Source organism: Theobroma cacao, chromosome 1, assembly GCF_053813885.1.
Source record: "Theobroma cacao isolate CCN51 chromosome 1, ASM5381388v1, whole genome shotgun sequence".
NCBI lineage: Eukaryota > Viridiplantae > Streptophyta > Magnoliopsida > Malvales > Malvaceae > Theobroma > Theobroma cacao.
In genome coordinates this window covers 41,990,970-42,003,177 of record NC_142639.1, presented here as the reverse complement: position 1 = coordinate 42,003,177, position 12,208 = coordinate 41,990,970, and the positions used below count along the sequence as shown (strand labels likewise).

The window sequence follows — 12,208 nt, the reverse complement described above, 5'->3', positions numbered from 1 at the left end:
CCAACTAGCCAAATCAAACATGGTTGCCATTATTGAACACAATAAAAGAACATTGTATTGACTTTCTATATTCCATAAGATAGTCAGATTTATACAGATTTTTTGTTGAGATTCTGTTGAACTCTATAGCAATGGCACAGGAGAAAATGATCAAACCCCCTAGTAACTTACAAATTTCAGCTCCATAGAAATGAGGAAGAAAATCTCAAAAGGGATTTCATGAGAAGAAGGAGCGACTCTTGTTGCGTTCCAAACGAGCTTCCCTCTAACAAAAGAAAAGGAAAAAAGGTAATTGTAATTGTCAGTGCATTATAGCCAGGAGGAGCTAGTTCAACTTTGCATAGCTAAAGCTGCTGGTATAATAAAAGGGATATACACTAGAAATTACAATTGCAATACCTCCTTTTTCTTGCATTCCTTGTAAACATCAAAATGTTCTTGGCATTTACTCTTGTCCTCTGAGCCATTTTCTTCCAGACCTGAGAACCGAGCCTTCAAGATTAAAATTTGGCCATATTTCAATCACAAATATGTTAACTTTAAGAGAAAAAAAAACAAAGAATGTTAAGACATTGATGGGAATTTGTGCATATAAGAAAGAACATATTTTCTTTCGATCTTCCATACTGTTTCTCCTTACTCCATGCGTGAAGAGTTCATAAATTATAACAATATTAGTTTTAAAAATATCTAATCTACTCAGCTAAAAGCAACAAGGATTATCTTTGGTTAAATCATAGAAGGCTGCCAATCCATGTTTCAAGCATATTTGCATTGCTTACCAACAACTCTTTTATATAGAAGTGGTATTCAGTTCCATAAAGAGATCTTTACTCTATTAAGAGACCAGAAAATTCTAAAAGCTCCAACCTCTGCCACGGAAAACTGATCGCAACAGACAAGAATGAACAAGAAGTACGCTGGTTACATTACATTTCAAACATCTCCTTTCTTTCCAGCTAAAATCAAGTCCTACTAGTAGTAGTAACAAACTAATTAATCCCTCTCCCAATCAAGTAACTGTTATTACAACAGTAAATTGAAAAATTTTTATCAGGGTAAATCAAAAGAAAATAACGTCAGATCCGAACAATATTTCATAATTCAAGCAAGGTAAAGTTTGAGCCTTTCTTTCTTCTCATATCTAATTTTCAATACCCAATCCAACAAAATTTCCGACTGTACCATATAATGATAAAAAAACAGTAATCAATAACGAATGGTTTCATGGGAAAAGAAGGAAAAGAGAGATTTTTTAAGGGGGCGGGTCAAGACTTAAGAAAGTTAGCTTACATTTGAGAGAGGCAGTGTACTGAGGGTAGCACGGAGAATCGGCGATTCTTGCCGCACTCGGGTATGGCGGTGTTGCTGCAGCTCTTGATGCCATGCCTCTTTTTCTCTCACTATTTTCCAGGGAAACAAACAAGTTTCCGCCGTTCTGCTATCGTGCTTTCGACCCGAGAGCCTGAAGCTACCGGAAGAACATGTATTTTTTCTCGTACTCATGGGCCGGACCATTTTCAGCCCAAAGTTGCCCTTTTGACCTTTCTTTTTGGGCCAAGAAATTCACTTTTTTTGGATTAAAAAAATAAAATAGAAAGATTTACAATTTAAGAAATAAAAAGAAAATGAAAAATAGAAACCCACATTTACAATTTTTTTGGATTAAAAAAAACTAATCCTTCTTCTTTTAAGTAGAATAGAAAGATTTTAAATTTATTTTTTGGTAGAATGATAATTAAATATATTTTTTTCAAATTAATCATTTAAAATAAAAAAATTTTCCGAACATTATTGATTACAATTGAAAATTTCGAGATAATAATGGTATTATAGTGGTAATACTTTGATTTCAAAAGTTTAATTCTCCAGCTAAATTCATTTTTTCCTCTACTTGTAATTATATAAAAGTAAAAAAAAAAATTAGAATTTTTGAAAAATTGAATTAAATGAATTGTTTTTCAAAATATGACACAAATCGAATTATAAAAAAAATTCATAATAATCAAAATTGAATTATATGCATGGAAAAGACTTGCGTACATGGAAACTGACATGGCTATAAAAATGCAGAGAGACAATCTTATCTTTGATGCACCATGTTCAATGGCGAGGAAACATCAGAGTCTTAATTATGTCATGCTATCCGAAAGCATTCGTCACCCCCTTCCTGGTCAAGTCTTCACTTCCACAGCAAAATCTAAACAGGATGGGGAGAAAAAAGGTGGGAGAAAGAGACGACACAGCATTCAAAAAGAGAGGAACATGTGCAAGTCATTTAACTAAATAAAGTCAATAAATCCACCGGAAACCTTGAAAAAGAACCCATTAAAGGGGATAAACAGGGGGGAAAAACTATGGGAGTTGTTCAATAATGTGGTGCAAACACATTTCTCTGTTTAAAGAACTGAAAACAGGGTTTTGCCTGGTTCTGGTAAGTGAAGGGAGTGATTCAAGAGCATAGAGGATAGCTGCCTGGCCTTGAGCTTTTATCTTCTGAAAAAACTATGAAGCGGTTAATGCAAACAAGTAAGCTTACATTCGAGTATTGAATACAAATCCTAGTACGTTGTTGCTTTGTTGGATTTGAGCGCGTGAGAGAGCGTGATTCAAGGTTTTAATTTCTATGTTTTTTCTTCCTTAAAGTTGACCTGATGGGGTCGACAATTATTCCACTGTCATCTTTTAAGGTCGGAAGGTTGCTCTGTCCACGCGCTGCCGGTTCTGGTGTTTCACAATGATCCCAATTCCCTGGTGGAGGAGCTCTAAAATGTAAAATCATCCTTTTTATTGATGCGTAATCAATGGAGCCGATGTTTCACTTGCTCTCAAGCGCGTGGAAATAGAATTGAACTGAAATGGAGTATTCCTTTTCTTTCTCCTTTTGCCTCTCTGACAGCTCAAATTAAAGTCATCCACCATATGCTTTTCTCTCCTCAGAAAGCTCATAGAAAATTTTGGTTACCTTTCTTGACTCTGCTCTCTATATAACTTTCCTTTTTTTTCCCTTTTTTTTTTTATCAAGCCATAGCTGCACAGGAAGAGAAACTCAAAAAACTTCTCTGGGTTGATGAGAGTTTGGTTTAACTGCAGACAATGAGTACTGCAACAGCAGCAGCAGCTGCAACACAAACAAAATTCATAAAATGTGTGACAGTTGGGGATGGAGCTGTTGGGAAGACATGTCTCCTTATCTCTTACACTAGCAATACCTTCCCAACTGTATGAACTTCCTTTTCTCTTTCTCTCTCCGATGATCCTGCATTTATTTCTTTGTTGGTTGATGCGCATTTTGCTTTCTGGGTGCTCACTTTTCTTATTTACAGGATTATGTTCCTACTGTTTTTGATAACTTCAGCGCCAATGTCATGGTCGATGGACGGACTGTCAATTTGGGTCTCTGGGATACTGCTGGTATGCTCTTCTGCTTCTCTCATAACGACTTCTACTTGTTCAGCTTAATTGGTAGCTTGTCTCTTCAGTTTTTCTTTATTCTTCCAAATTTTGACAATGGGGTTTGCTGAATGTTGCTTGTTTAGTGAAATAAGAAATGGTGGATTGGTGGTTATAACCTGATGATTACAAATGCTAATCTGATATATTGATATAGTTGATCATAAAGAAATGTAGAGACTTTATAAAGGAAAGCTAAAATCACAGAGAATTGAAATCTTACAACCCAAAATTTGTTTGAAAGTTCCAAATTTTTCCATTTTCTCCTCATGGCAACACAAAGGATAAACATTTAGGTGGCAATTACATAACTTGTAAACGGTATGATGCTGCGCAAAGGGCTTGTTTCTGCTACAGAAAAAAAGAGCTGAACACAATTAAGACAATGGAGATGAGATGACAAGTAAAGTGAAAAAAACATGTTTTGACAAAAGTAACAATGTCAGTTTCACTTTACATTGAAAGAAACCCTGCCCTCTCTGTTTGCCCGAGTTGGTAAAATTATAACTGTTTGTAGTTTTTCGTTATGGAACTGAAGAGATCACATTATAAGGGTGCTAAGTTCATATTAATTATACCCTTATGGCCAATAACTCGCCTTAAATAAGTATTAACGGTGTTATCTCTTTTGATATACATCCTCATTTATAAAACACCATGGGATGGGATTATTTCCTTTCCACATCCGTAATTATGTTATTGAAGGTCTTTTTAGAAGCTTTAGGTATCAATGAATAGTGAACCACGCATCAGCCTTTTTAGTTAACATGGAAGCAATTTGATTATAAAACCAAAATGAATTCCGTAGTTTTGATTGTAAAATTAATTTGTTCAGGTCAGGAAGACTATAACAGGTTGAGACCTCTAAGTTACAGAGGAGCTGATGTATTCCTTCTTGCTTTCTCCCTCATAAGTAGGCCTAGCTATGAGAACGTATCCAAAAAAGTAAGCTTCGTCGCTCATTACTTCTGGTTTTTAAAGTTTAAACCCTCTAATGAGTTCTCTTCTGCTTATGCTTAGTTTAATGAAATGTATATACTACTTTTCTGATTCCTTTACATGTCTTGCTTCTTTTCCTTTATGCTCCTTGTTGTGATGGAGAAGTGGGTCCCAGAGCTGAGACATTATGCCCCATCAGTGCCCATTGTTCTTGTGGGGACCAAACTAGGTGATGGATTCTCTCCTCCTTGATGTATTGCTTCTGCAAATGGATGTTTCCAGAGAACCATGCCTTTGCTTATTAATCAAGGTTCAATATGCTCTGAATAATTGAGCATGCCAGATGAGAGCTTAAAAAAAAATAGGGTTTTTTTATAATCATTTTTTCAAAAAGTCCCCATCAGATTCTCATGTATGTGCATGGTTCATTCCTGTGCATTTACCTGTATTACAACATCAACATCATAAACAGAAAAAGTGAGAAAGAAATGAATGCACATAATGTATAAATAATTAAAGCATATGAAAAAGTTTTTGGTCCTTGGCGATTTGTAAATGCTGGATGTCAATTGTGTTTGATTGTCTAGCTGTAAGCTCTATTTGAATATCTGTCATGCATGGGCCAGGCTTTACATGGTTGATAACATGTTTGGACATGCGCATGCATGCTTTTGTTTCTGTTAATAAATTTAATTGGGGTGCAGATTTAAGAGAAGACAGGCAGTTCCACTTGGATTATCCAGGGGCGTGTACCATTTCGACAGAACAGGTATCACTGATATGTGCACATTGTGTTCCCACTGTTTCATTCTCTGCATGTTTGTGGCACCATTAGTTGTTTTGTTAATGTGTACAAGTTGTCTTTGGATTAGGTAAGCTGCAATTTTGAATGCTTTAGACAAAAGAAACGATGAGAAACCTTTGTGGAGAACATTTATTGCCAGCAAATTGAGGAATTCTCGGTAGACTGGTTCCAGCTTTTTAACGAAAGTTTAATCCATCTATTGAAAATTTCCTTTTGTTGGCAGAATCCAATGAGCAAGAAATAGAATTGCGTAGCAGATAGCATATCTGCTTGTTCCTTTTCTTTATCTTAGTGTCATCTCTAAGCAGGCATCTGAATCCAACACCTGCAGGACCTACACTGTTAAAAAACACAAAGCAATCACAATGTTAGTCTTGTCTTTATTTTGCTGGTCAGGGAGAGGAAAAGAAGATCGGTTCACCTGTTGTGCTTCTTGATAGAAAATTATTCAATTTTGTTGCTTGAATCTTAACCTAACGGAAATGCATAATGCCTGACTATAATGGCTCTCTTTAGGAAATCTTTCAAATTTTATGAATTCTATTGTAGCCTAATACAGCTATTTCAAATTCTGTTGCCAGGGTCTTGAACTAAAGAAGCAAATAGGAGCACTGGCTTACATAGAGTGTAGCTCGAAGACACAGCAGGTTTGTCTTGGATCTGCGTCTGTTATCATAAAACCACAAATAGAAAGTGCCTATGAGTCTATCACACGTACCTACAGGATTCTATGTACTTTCAGTCCTCTCAACTGCAATCTTATACTATTTAAACTAACAGAAATAGATAAAATAATATTAGCATCAACCCATCGAGCACGGCCAATTCATTGGAGCTCTTCTTGCTTTGGCTTAAGAAATGAATGCAGGATTTAAATAGGCTTGGAGAAATGAATACATATATTTGGACATCATTATGCAAATTATTTCCCTCTACTGATGCCAGTGTCCTGTTTAAAAGCATATTTGTCAATAGCATCGGGAAGAAAAAGAGCTTGCAGTGGCTGCTGCTCTATTCTTGATGGTGTTTGTCTCCTATGAAAGAACTGCAGGGGAATATACAAATGAAATTTCCCTGGAATCTATTATCAGCCCGTTAAGAACTTGTGTGCTGGAAAATTGCAGAATGTGAAAGCTGTATTTGATGCTGCTATCAAGGTGGTTCTCCAGCCTCCAAAGCAAAAGAGGCAAAAGAAGAAATCAAGAATCTGCCGTGTTCTTTAAACAAAATCCCTGATGGACAACAGTGTCAAGTTCGACAATGACATGATTCTCCTCTTAAATTTCTGTGCATTCTTCATCATATTTATTATCCTTTTTTTTTCTTGTTGATTTTATCGAGTGCTTCCTCTCCCTGTGAAGTAGGGAATTTGCAATAGATTGATCAGGGTAACTCCATTTGTGTATTTGGAAGGCATCTGCAAGAACTTAAAGGGTGCTTGGGTTCTGTAAATTGGCTGCTCCTTGCGATGATTTGATGTGAATGAAATTTGCTCTTAACCAATTTCTGCGATCCTCTTTGCATTTGCAGCTCCATTTTGGTTCAAGCTTCAAGCCTTAGAATCAGGTCTCTGAATCTCCATGAAAAAGTTGGATTTTACCTGACTTGGGCCATTCCAGCTTGATCAAGATCTTGGCCTTTTCACAAGCACTGAACCCACATCAACCCTTAATCTTTCCATAAAGAATTAGTGTATAAGATTATGTGATTAGTAAATTCCACAGTTAGTGTATAAGATAATTTTCCAATTTAGATCACAAATTTTCCAATAATAGTCTTGAAATCCAAATCTCTAAAGTTTCACCATCTTTATTTTATGACGAATTTATATATTATCCAGAATATTTTGATGTCTTATAATTTTAATACGATATCAAAAAATTTTTCGTGAATTTTTTTCGTTATTTCATACAAAATGATAGATTTGTAATCTTTATACGTGAAAAGAAATATTAAAATAATAATAAAATAAATCTCCTCACAGGATTACTTCACTATCCGTCACTTAGGATCATTTGACTTTGCAAGGTGATTCTTGCTAATTCACAAAGGATTCAACGTGTCCATACTCGATCCTCAATATCATAGCGTAAGCTATACTCACAGGAAAAAAGTTGCATTTGTTAAAAATCGTTACCATTCCTCGCAATGATTTCAATTTTGACGTTGAAACAATAACAAGAATACTGCTAGTACTATTTCCAAGTTCAAGTTGATCATGTCTCGCCTCTTACGCGTTTAAATTAGTTGTTGAATTAATCAAGCGAATTCAATCTATTCATAATGACACGACATAAATATGGGCATGGATCGTTAAAGGTAGCAGAAAGACTGGACAGAAGACTCCCATTTTCTATTCTGGGGCCACAATCAACACGCAGCAAAGAGGAAGAGTTTTTCCAATTATTTTTCTTGTTCAATTTTCAAACTATGTACTTTTGAATTTGCTTGTTTAGACTTTAATTTTCTGCGTCATTGAATCCATATAAATTCTTGAAAAAAGTATAACAATTTGTAAACTAAAATCAGTAAAACCTATTAAGTTAAAATGGACATTCGAATATTTGATTTATTGATTGATGTATGATTTTTTTTTTCAAAAACAGGAATAGAATCTTTCTTTTTTAAATTCAAAAATAAAAAACTAATTAGGTTAAAAATGGAATAATATAAAACAAACATACAAACATATTCGTTGACATCTGAGTGTTTAATTCATTGATTAATACATTATTCATACTTAATTAAAAAAAAAAAACATATTCATTGGAATGTTCCTTCTTCATCCTCTTCGTCCTTTTATCCTTTTATTTTATAAGAATGAGAACATGGATTCAGTATTAATCAATCATGTTTATATCATCATATAATAATGTATTTGCCTTTATCAATAGGTGCATATATAATTATTATTTTCGTACATTTGCAGGTCAGTTGACATTAACATTACAAATTAAGTACTAATATTGAATTATATCAGTTTGATTAGATTTTGTCAAATCCTTTCAACACACGGAACGCAGCCATCGCCAGACTTTTGGGCTTTATCTACTTTTCTTTCTTTCTTTCTCTTTCCTTCTGTAAACAATCACCAATCATCAATCGCCAAGTAATTAATGTATGATGGAAGCATGTTTGGATGATCGAGATGTGTTGATTGTGAGCTTAATGTTGTTTAATTATGGACTGTTTGGATTTTCTGCTCATTCTATTTTTTTGTATATAACAAGTCGAAATCAAACATTAATATAAAAACAAAAACAATAATAATATGAATATTTATCACTTACATTGATCCTTTTTTTCTTCTTATTTTTTGAGAAAATTCTCTGTAAATTGATCTCCACACAATTTTGATTGCTAGATTCCAATCCAAAATTTAGATCCATTTAGAATGATTATGACCTTGATGGATGGTACGATTATAACCTTTTTCGGAGTAAATTTGTCGGATTCATTCGACTAATCGAACATGTGAATCAGAATAATATATATTTTTTTATTTTTTATATAAATTTTATTTTTTTAATTATAAATAATTAAAAAAAAAAGTGGAAGAGTACTTATTATCATTGTTTGCTGTAAATTTTAATAAACTTTACAATACTATTTTTATCTGAACTGTCCTCAGGACTTCTCCGATAAATCTCTTCTATTCCCTGGCCAACATCACAGACTAAAACCCCATGACAATTTAATGACCGATCTGACCTCAGGTACTTTTGGGTGACAATTCTATCCAAACCTAGCTACCCATCTCTAATCCTTTCAAGCCAAACGAAACCCAAGTCTTTTTTCACCTAAAGAAACCTAACAGGCCAACACCCCATCTCTCATTCTCATCTATGGAACAGTCAAAGAACCCTTTTCAGGCAACTGCTGCAATAGTTTTTCTCCTTATAACTGGTGCCCTTTACATTATCTGTGTCTGGTCTCCTCCCTCATCAAACCCTTTCCTCCCCTACCAGGAAAGCAGCTGTCAGCAATCTAATTTTGTAAGCATATGGTACCATGTGTTTGTTATACAGACTTTATGATCAGTTCTTCGTGATGGGAAAACTCATTCTTTTTGTCTGTTACAGACCACCGTGAAGTTTCCTGTAAACGACGAGCTGGGTTTGGCCCTGGATGAAGCTTCCACGCCCAACAAGACGGTGATCATCGCGGTTGTCAACAAAGCTTACGTCGAGCAAAGTGTGCGTGCAGAGACCACAATGCTGGACCTGTTCCTGGAGAGCTTCTGGCTAGGAGAAGGTACCAGGCCATTGCTGGACCACCTGCTGCTTGTCACCGTCGATCAAACGGCTTACGAGCGGTGTAAATTCAAGCGGCTGCACTGCTACAGATTGGTGACGGACGGCGTTGATTTCGGTGGGGAGAAGGTTTATATGTCGGAGGAGTTTATCAAGATGATGTGGAGAAGAACTCTTTTTCTTTTGGATGTCTTGAGGCGTGGCTACAACTTCATTTTCACGGTAAATTCTTTATATTTTCTCGGAAAATTTCCTTTTATTAATGTAAAAACTAACACCATTCAAACAAAAAAAATGATAAAATAAATAATTTGAAGAAGTTATAGTATTCCATTTATAATTAAAAATCATGATAAAATTAACAATAATTGATTACCTTTATTTTTTCATAACAATAAATTTAATTAATTTTTTCTTGAAAAGTGATTTTAATTTATACTGATAAATAATGTGAATTAATTAAATTATGCTGAATCAAGTCTTTAATTTTCCCCACAGCACAAAACTTGTTTTCAACCTAAATAACGTGCACTAAACCTACAAGTAAATCACCAACAAAACACGTTTACAATCAACCTTAACTGATGTCTCCCCTTTATTCTTGCATTTTCACCTGTCCATACATCGTGGGTTCCCTCCCTTACTCCTCCATAAATTATCCATATTTTAATGAATCACGAAAAAAAATTAAAATCTTTCATAGTAACATTAATTTATTTTATGATATTTTTGCCAAATCCATATTGATAATTGCACATTAATAATTTACATTAATTATAAGATAATTATAATAATCCTTTTCAGCTTAATCAAGGAAATATTATTTGGTTTGACTTTAATTATGTTACATCGAGAAAAGATAAGAAGTTCATTTAATGTGGCATCTCTGAATTCAATGTAATCGGTGCTACGTGGGAGAAGTTCATTGGGCAGTCAGTGTCCCCAACGTTTAGGGAAGGTCCTCTAAGGTATAGGACCACCGGTGCCATGAATCACATGAAACCCTATACGAGGCAAAGGTGAAAGCCCTTGGAAAGGGGACACTGACCATAATCTAAATTCATTAACTAACCATAATCCAAATTAGTTAGCCAATTGAACAAAGTGGTTAGGTTAGTTGAACTATTGGTTTGGACCAAATTGAACTCTGTCGATGTTTCTAATTTCTTTCATGGCTAATGGTTTTGTGGGGCTCAAACAGGGACCACTATATGTAGGTTTTGGAACAGTCTTTTTCTTTCCCCGAACGACACTCCTTATGTCAAAATGATGATTTTTTTTTACGTTAACAATTCAGCGTTTTTGTTTTTTTTTTTTGTCATTAATTGTCACATTTTCCACATTTTGTTTTTCTCTATGGTATTTTCTTCCTATTATTATCTCAATTTGTTATAAACTTATAAATCTAAAAGAAATAATTAGTGGTCAATTTTGTCAGCCATGAGAATGGTATACAAATTCAAAGGGTCATTATATATATATATATATATATATATATATATATATATATATTATTCAAAGGGTCAAACAAATGAATCATTATATATATATATATATATATATTATTGTTAATATTTTTATAAATTGAATTTATTTTGATTATAGAAGAGTAGATGAATAATTTGATTTATCTTTTTTTGAAAATAATTATTGAAAAAATATTGAAAAAAATGATTAAAATACTTTTAATCAACTTAACCAATCCACATATATAGTCAATTTTAATTATTTTGATTTTTAATATCCACTTTGGTTGCTCGATTTTTTTTATAAAAATTCGATTAATTTAATATTTAAAATTTTCAGAACAAATCGACCATATACACACCTACCTCAAAAGGTTTCTTTGTTTTCTACTTTGCTAATTCATTCTTGAACTATACTAATAAGTTTTGCGCATTCTTTCAGGACACAGACGTGATGTGGCTAAGGAATCCGTTTGCAAAGCTAAGCCCAAACGGAACCGAGGACCTCCAAATCAGCGTCGATACGTTCACCGGCGACCCACGACCGGAGCTCAATTTCATCAACACCGGCTTCTACTACATCAGATCAAACAACAAGACCATCTCACTGTTCGACACTTGGTACTCCCAGAAGGACAACTCCACAGGGAAGAAAGAGCAAGACGTCTTGGTAGACCTGATGCGCGACGGGCTCTTCGGGCAACTTGATCTCCGAGTAAGGTTCTTGGAGACCAAGCATTTCAGCGGCTTTTGTCAGGACAGCGGAGATGTCAGCGCCGTAGCAACCGTTCATGCAAATTGTTGCCGCCACATAAGCGCAAAGGTCAGAGATTTAACGGCTGTCCTCCGCGATTGGAAGCGGTTCCAGGCGGTTCTGACCAGGTATCCCAACGCTGCTCGGAACATAACCGAGAGTTTCAGGTGGTCACCGCACACGGGCTGTTGGAATTCATGGAAAGTAAATAAAAAGACACCATGATCAAGTTAAAAGATACTCGTAAATTTGTATGGTTCGATATTTTTTTTGAACTAAAATATTTTTATTTTTAGCATATAAATTAAATTGTGTTTAACAAAATCTATGCGCTGCATGAAGTTTATTTTATTTATAATATACATCTATAATCTATCTATTTATCTATATCCATATATATTTAATTATATATAAAAAGACGAGTGTTAGATAAAATTTTTAATTAAAGAAAATGGATATATTTGCTCATTATATATATTTAAAGTATCATTTCAAAATTTTTATTATAAATATTAATAAGATTTATCCAATTTTAAAT

At 34.3% G+C, this 12,208-nt stretch overlaps 3 protein-coding genes across 3 annotated transcripts; 2 read left to right on the top strand and 1 right to left on the bottom strand.

Moving 5' to 3' along the window:
• Positions 1 to 5: 5 nt before the first annotated feature.
• On the bottom strand, positions 6 to 1,473 carry LOC18614532 (Cox19 family protein (CHCH motif)). The gene is made up of 3 exons (XM_007052326.3): positions 1,294 to 1,473; positions 400 to 479; positions 6 to 265 (listed from the first exon to the last, which is right to left on the bottom strand). The coding sequence occupies exons 1-3, from the start codon at positions 1,385 to 1,387 to the stop codon at positions 218 to 220; spliced, it is 222 nt and encodes a 73-aa protein (XP_007052388.2). The 5' UTR covers positions 1,388 to 1,473; the 3' UTR covers positions 6 to 217.
• A 1,462-nt stretch (positions 1,474 to 2,935) lies between these two features.
• On the top strand, positions 2,936 to 6,700 carry LOC18614531 (rac-like GTP-binding protein RAC2). The gene is made up of 7 exons (XM_007052324.3): positions 2,936 to 3,222; positions 3,327 to 3,414; positions 4,289 to 4,398; positions 4,558 to 4,621; positions 5,097 to 5,161; positions 5,779 to 5,844; positions 6,322 to 6,700. The coding sequence occupies exons 1-7, from the start codon at positions 3,097 to 3,099 to the stop codon at positions 6,418 to 6,420; spliced, it is 618 nt and encodes a 205-aa protein (XP_007052386.3). The 5' UTR covers positions 2,936 to 3,096; the 3' UTR covers positions 6,421 to 6,700.
• A 2,122-nt stretch (positions 6,701 to 8,822) lies between these two features.
• On the top strand, positions 8,823 to 11,994 carry LOC18614530 (uncharacterized protein At1g28695-like). The gene is made up of 3 exons (XM_007052323.3): positions 8,823 to 9,192; positions 9,280 to 9,672; positions 11,359 to 11,994. Exons 1-3 carry the CDS (start codon positions 9,043 to 9,045, stop codon positions 11,893 to 11,895), a joined length of 1,080 nt encoding a protein of 359 aa, XP_007052385.3. The 5' UTR covers positions 8,823 to 9,042; the 3' UTR covers positions 11,896 to 11,994.
• Positions 11,995 to 12,208: the final 214 nt, after the last annotated feature.

Coding starts and splice junctions, on each gene's coding strand:
- LOC18614532 (XM_007052326.3), bottom strand. CDS start 1,387: ATGGCATCAAGAGCTGCAGCAACACCGCCATACCCGAGTGCGGCAAGA. Junction 480..1,293: donor GTACACTGCCTCTCTCAAAT/GTAAGCTAACTT, acceptor CTCGGTTCTCAG/GTCTGGAAGAAAATGGCTCA. Junction 266..399: donor AGGAATGCAAGAAAAAGGAG/GTATTGCAATTG, acceptor TTCTTTTGTTAG/AGGGAAGCTCGTTTGGAACG.
- LOC18614531 (XM_007052324.3), top strand. CDS start 3,097: ATGAGTACTGCAACAGCAGCAGCAGCTGCAACACAAACAAAATTCATA. Junction 3,415..4,288: donor GGGTCTCTGGGATACTGCTG/GTATGCTCTTCT, acceptor TAATTTGTTCAG/GTCAGGAAGACTATAACAGG. Junction 5,845..6,321: donor GTAGCTCGAAGACACAGCAG/GTTTGTCTTGGA, acceptor GGAAAATTGCAG/AATGTGAAAGCTGTATTTGA.
- LOC18614530 (XM_007052323.3), top strand. CDS start 9,043: ATGGAACAGTCAAAGAACCCTTTTCAGGCAACTGCTGCAATAGTTTTT. Junction 9,193..9,279: donor GCTGTCAGCAATCTAATTTT/GTAAGCATATGG, acceptor TGTCTGTTACAG/ACCACCGTGAAGTTTCCTGT. Junction 9,673..11,358: donor GCTACAACTTCATTTTCACG/GTAAATTCTTTA, acceptor GCATTCTTTCAG/GACACAGACGTGATGTGGCT.